The sequence below is a fragment of the Euphorbia lathyris genome, chromosome 4 (genome assembly GCF_963576675.1).
Source record: "Euphorbia lathyris chromosome 4, ddEupLath1.1, whole genome shotgun sequence".
NCBI classification, from domain to species: domain Eukaryota; kingdom Viridiplantae; phylum Streptophyta; class Magnoliopsida; order Malpighiales; family Euphorbiaceae; genus Euphorbia; species Euphorbia lathyris.
In genome coordinates, this window is record NC_088913.1 from 68,662,022 (window position 1) to 68,668,487 (window position 6,466).

General features: G+C 38.8%; 1 protein-coding gene across 1 annotated transcript; it reads left to right on the forward strand.

The window, feature by feature from the left end:
• The first annotated feature begins 3,500 nt into the window (after nt 1-3,500).
• LOC136225901 (heat shock cognate 70 kDa protein-like) lies at nt 3,501-6,466 on the forward strand. Its single transcript, XM_066014058.1, has 2 exons — nt 3,501-3,943; nt 4,566-6,466. Exons 1-2 carry the CDS (start codon nt 3,730-3,732, stop codon nt 6,293-6,295), a joined length of 1,944 nt encoding a protein of 647 aa, XP_065870130.1. The 5' UTR covers nt 3,501-3,729; the 3' UTR covers nt 6,296-6,466.

Consider the following 6,466-nt stretch of genomic DNA (forward strand, 5'->3'; position numbering starts at 1 on the left):
AGCTTGAGGTATTAGTATTACCATAGATAAAGAATTAAGGAAATAAGGGTATATAAGTAATTTGTTAATTTTTTACATTTTGACCAGTCAAATCGGTGATGTGGCGCGTTGACTTCGAGTTGACCAGTCATTTTTACCTGCTGTATACCATAGTGTGTGGTCACCCATAAGGTTGTACATATTAGTGTGACAAAATGAAGGTTGTACACCAAAGTGTGAAATGAAGCAAAGGTTGTACACCATTGATGAAATTTACCCCATAAAGCTTATGAAAGTATTCTTGTGCCACCTGACAGATATCCGCTTCCTCCGAAACCCACGCACCATACACATCTTGTATTCTATTGATAATATTTCTCCTTCTCCTATTTGTTGCGTGAGTGTGAAAGAAACGTGTGTTAGAGTCCCCCTCTTGCAACCATTGGATCTTTGCTCTTTACCGCCAATGATTCTCTTCTTTAATCAGTAACTCGACCAGCTGTTTTCTGCTTGATTCATACTCCCCCGCCTCTGCTTCTGTGGAACCAAGGCGAAGCTGCTCAAGAAGTTCTTCCAGTCGTTGAACCTTTTTTTCTAAAGTTCACGTTCAAATTTCTTCCCCAACTTGATAGCCTGCTCGCTAAGTAACTCAATTTTGAAGTGATATTTGAGGTTCTAGCCCCCCGCCATGCATGTTCAACAATCTCAACAGTGGATGATTCCCTGAGCCATTTGTTCTCAAATTGAAACCGTCGGTGCTGCTGAAACTGAATATTGATTTCAGTTTGTAAAATAATCGGTGAGTGATCCGACGTTGGGGCAATCGTATTATGTGTAGTGCTATTAGGAAATTTCACTAACCAATCTTCAGTTGCAAAGGCCCTATCCAATTTCTCCTGCACTTCATTGGGCTTACCTCGGTGCCTAATCCACGTGAATGGATAACCCGTCATAGGTACTTCTATCAGGCCACCGTCATTAATTGCCTCCCTGAAGCCCTTCAAGCACCACTTCGGGTGATCAGCCACTCCTTTTTTCTCACCGTTGGCGAGGAGATCGTTGAAATCACCAATAATGGTCCAAGGTAGAGAAGACTTCGATGCCAAGTTACGAATAAGGTCCCACGAAGTCTTTCTCCTACTCCTCTCCGGACAACCATAAAAGCCCGTGAGTCTCCACTTCCCTCTATTTGTCTCAGAAATCTCCATATCAATATGATTGTTGGAAAATGATAATAGAGAGCACCAACTGGCTTTCTTCCACAAAATACATAGACCCCCACTGTGCCCTATGCAATTAACTGTATAGCATCCTTCGAACCCAATCAAATTTCGAATACTTTCCATTCTGCTTGCTGAAACTAAAGTCTCACTTAGGAAGATTATGTCTGGTCTGTGAGCATGAACTAGCTCACTTAAGATGGGAATTGCCTTGGGACTTCCTAACCCACAGCAATTCCAGCTAATTATTTTCATATGTCTGGGCAGACCCCCCCAATCGGGTCTGCCTGTTGTCCGTTTTTTGAATTGGGTTTCTCCAATGTTTTACCATAATCAATTTCCATTGTGTTATTCAGAGGTGAACCATCCCTGCTCTCCTTATCCTGACTTTCCTCTCTGCGTCTCTTTCTATCCTCCCCCACTTCTATACATGTATCCTGTTCTTCCTCTCCCTAATTCTGATCCGAGTACAACGCTTGCGAGACAAGACTGGCTCCAAGGTTTTGCAGCAGTGGCTGTATATTGCTAGGTGATGGGAGCATTATCAGTGGATTTCGGTGTAAACTTGAAGAACTTTGTCCCCTATTTACTTGTGCATTTATGTCTGGTCCAGATCCCTCACTAGTTTCTTCCCTCAACCATTGTTCCCCTCCTAATGGTACTTGTCTGCGATTTGTGGCTCGTAATGCGACAGACCAGCCACGTTGGATTTCTTCTTCGGGGACTTGAAAGAATTTCTCACAGTGTCTGTCCAGATGACCAATTCTTCCACATATGAAGCAAAAAGTGGGTAATTTCTCATACTTTATCGAACAGTGAAGCCAGTCCCCCCCCCCCCCCATTTTGCGTATTTTCTTTTCCTTCTTGAGTGGGTGACGAATATCGATTAATACTCGAAGCCGCATATACATTCTTCCAATGGTTCGTTGATTATTCGGATCATACTTTATGAATTGGCCAACATAGTTCCCTAACGCTTGCCCCACTGTTTCTGTGTAAAAGGTTGGTGAGAGACCATGAATCTGGATCCAGAACGGTACCTGATTCAAAGAGACGTTCAATAGATGTTCTCCCGGTTTGATTTCTCGTAGCACAAGCAAGCTATTGTCAAACATCCATGGTCCGTCTTCCTGGATCCATTTAACGTCATGGGGGTGGTAGAAACGAAAAAGCAGCAGTCTCCCTCCCAATTCAGTGATTGTTAATCCTCTTCCGGGTCGCCAGAGGCTTGCCATCCTATTCTTAAACATATTGAAATTGTAATTTCGGTCAGTGAGGAGCATCCCCGATTATTTTTTTTTAAATGGACTAAAAGCCTCTTAAAAAATGCTCTAAGTTTTTTTTTGTGTATATTTTTTTCTGTCCTTCAATGTTTAATTACTAATAAGTACTAGTGTTTATTTAAAAGTCAATATATTAATTATGAGAAATTTTACTATAGACTCAACACCGAGTAATGTCAATAATTTGATGAGCTAATTCCTTGAATTTGTCCAAAAAAATTTATTGACCCTTGAACTTTCAAGGTATTCCGATAACTTTCTAAATTTGTTTAAACTATGTTAACTCCATTCAGTTTGCTTTAAATGTAGTCAAGCAATCACTCGATTGCAAAGAAGTAAGTCGTATGCGGAGGTATATTGCACGTGCCTTAATAAAATCAAACGATCAAGGTCGGTATATATGGAGTTCTAATATCAGAGATATCATGTTTTATAATTGAGCATAATAACTTCATTTTAATATACTTGAATATATTCTTTGAATTATATAATAACATTTTAAGGCGTGTGAAATACACGTGTGCATATAGATTATTTCTTTACAACCGAGTGATTAATTGTGATAGAACTATTAAACCATTTTTAACAAATTGATAAGTTATTGAAATTCAAGACATTTTTAAAATTCAAGTGATCCATCAAAACTTTCTAAAGAAATTTAGATGATATATGATGTATTAAGCTAATTTGATGATATGCGAGTATTAATCAATTATTTCCAGCTTATTATTTATACAAAATTCTAAATCTATAAATATTATATTTATTTTTTAATATTATACTATAAAATACAAACTCTAAACCTTAAATTATAAATTTTAAACTCAAAATAATATAATGTTTCATCAAAATTATTAATTGTGCACCAAAAGTATAGTACGAAATGAAATATGTTCTCCAAAAAAAAAATGAAAATACATACGAAAAAGATTAATGACTAAGATACGTTGAATTTAGTAGAAATTTAATTCTGAATTTGGCAACGGAAGGAATAAATGTAAGAAGAGTCAAGAACATACTAGAAACTTTTAGTGTTCGTCCGAAACTCGGAGAAAGGAACATTCAAGAACCAACTGGAAAAGCAAACCTCACACAACCTGATTCATATAAATGTATCTCGCTCCGCCTCTCGATCCTCACTTGCATATTCTTTTGCTCAAGAGGTTCAAATCGAAACATACACAAACATTCACATTTACTTTGCTCTGCTGTTTTTTTCTTAATCGTCGGAGTTGAATTTTTCTGCGATGGCCGGAAAAGGTGAGGGACCAGCGATCGGAATTGATCTCGGAACAACCTACTCATGCGTCGGCGTTTGGCAACATGACAGAGTGGAGATCATAGCTAATGATCAGGGGAACAGGACCACCCCTTCTTATGTTGCTTTCACTGATACCGAGCGTTTGATCGGTGATGCTGCTAAGAATCAAGTTGCTATGAACCCTATCAACACCGTTTTTGGTATGTTCTTTCTGCTCAACTTTAATTTTGCTTTATTTTTCTCTTCTTTTACTGTCATGCTCACAATTTTGGGGTAAATCATATCTATTGGTTTCTGTGTGTGGATGTTTGAATATTTCTTCTGCAATTATCCATTGACTGATGCTACGAGGTATTATAGAAACTACATGAAAAGATTGGTAATGAATAGTTTAATACTGCGAACGCATTGATCGTAACTGCATATTAGAAACATAATCTCTATTCAAATTGAATTCCATTTGCAATAAATCTCTTGTTTGATAATTTGAGAGAGAGAGGATTCTACTATCTTCTTTGGAAAATAAGATAATTTGAGAAATTTGAATCATATAGTTATTTAATTGAACTTACTCTTTCAATGGATTCATTCCAAATAATGCCTTAAATTTTATGCCTGCTGGTAAATTTTCTTTTCAACGATAAGTCAAATTATAATGCTGAATTCAATTCAGCTAATCTGTTGATACTTTTTGAGATTACTTTGTCATTTTTCTTTGTTTATTTTCTATTACACTTGTTCTCATTGTTGAGATATCGACTAGATTTTCTGAGGTTTATTTTCGTTTTGGGGACTGATGATCTAATTGTAAATGGATCACAGATGCAAAGCGATTGATTGGTAGGAGATATTCTGATGCCTCTGTACAAAGTGACATGAAGCATTGGCCATTTAAGGTAGTTGCTGGTCCTGGTGACAAGCCTATGATTGTTGTAACATACAAGGGTGAGGAGAAACAGTTTTCTGCTGAGGAGATATCCTCCATGGTTCTTATTAAGATGCGTGAAATAGCTGAGGCCTACCTTGGAACAACAGTGAAAAATGCAGTTGTAACTGTCCCTGCTTATTTCAATGATTCCCAGCGTCAAGCAACTAAGGATGCTGGTGCCATTGCTGGCCTTAATGTCATGCGCATAATCAATGAACCTACAGCTGCAGCCATTGCGTATGGTCTTGATAAAAAGACAAGCAGCATTGGGGAGAAGAACGTTTTGATCTTCGATTTAGGGGGCGGTACTTTTGATGTCTCACTTCTTACCATTGAAGAAGGCATCTTTGAAGTGAAAGCCACAGCTGGTGACACACACCTCGGAGGTGAGGACTTCGATAACAGAATGGTGAACCACTTTGTTCAAGAGTTCAAGAGGAAGAATAAGAAAGACATCTCTGGAAATCCTAGAGCTCTTAGAAGATTGAGAACTGCTTGTGAGAGGGCCAAGAGGACTCTCTCATCCACTGCTCAGACAACCATCGAGATTGATTCTTTGTTCGAGGGAATTGATTTCTACACAACCATAACCCGTGCCAGATTCGAGGAATTAAACATGGATCTTTTCAGGAAGTGTATGGAGCCTGTTGAGAAGTGTTTGAGAGATGCCAAAATGGACAAGAGCAGTGTCCACGATGTTGTTCTAGTTGGTGGTTCTACTAGAATTCCTAAAGTACAACAATTGTTGCAGGACTTCTTCAATGGAAAGGAGCTTTGCAAGAGTATAAACCCGGATGAAGCTGTTGCCTATGGGGCTGCAGTTCAGGCTGCAATCTTAAGTGGAGAGGGCAATGAGAAGGTACAAGATCTTTTACTTTTGGATGTCACTCCTCTATCACTTGGACTGGAGACTGCTGGAGGTGTTATGACTGTTTTGATACCCAGAAACACCACCATCCCGACGAAGAAAGAGCAGGTGTTCTCCACCTATTCTGATAACCAACCCGGTGTCTTAATTCAAGTTTATGAGGGTGAAAGAGCCAGAACAAGAGACAACAATTTACTCGGAAAATTCGAGCTTTCTGGCATTCCCCCAGCCCCAAGGGGTGTTCCTCAGATCACTGTGTGTTTTGATATAGATGCCAATGGTATCTTAAACGTTTCTGCGGAGGATAAGACAACAGGGCAGAAGAACAAGATAACAATCACCAATGACAAGGGAAGGTTGTCCAAGGAAGAGATAGAGAAGATGGTACAGGAAGCTGAGAAGTACAGGGCAGAAGATGAGGAACTTAAAAAGAAAGTTGATGCCAGGAATTCCTTGGAAAATTATGCATATAACATGAGAAACACTGTGAAAGATGAGAAGATCAGTTCAAAACTGTCACCGGAGGACAAAAAGAAGATCGAGGAAGCCATAGATGAAGCTTTGAAGTGGTTGGATGCGAATCAGCTTGCAGAGACAGATGAGTTTGAGGATAAGATGAAGGAGCTTGAAACTTTATGCAATCCTATAATTGCCAAGATATATCAAGGTGGTGCTGGTCTTGCTCCTGACATGGATGATGACGTCCCCACAGCTGGTGGCAGTGGTGCCGGTCCTAAAATTGAAGAAGTTGATTAAGCTTGTTATGTGATGTTCTTTTGCATTGGTTTTATGTTTTTTTTTTTTGTATGGATGGTATTTTGGATTTGACTTTCAAGTGAGAACACATAAATGAAAACCCCATTCTCAGTTCTTATGTTTTTTCTATCTCATGACAGACAAAAATAAAGCTTCAATTTAATTGATGTT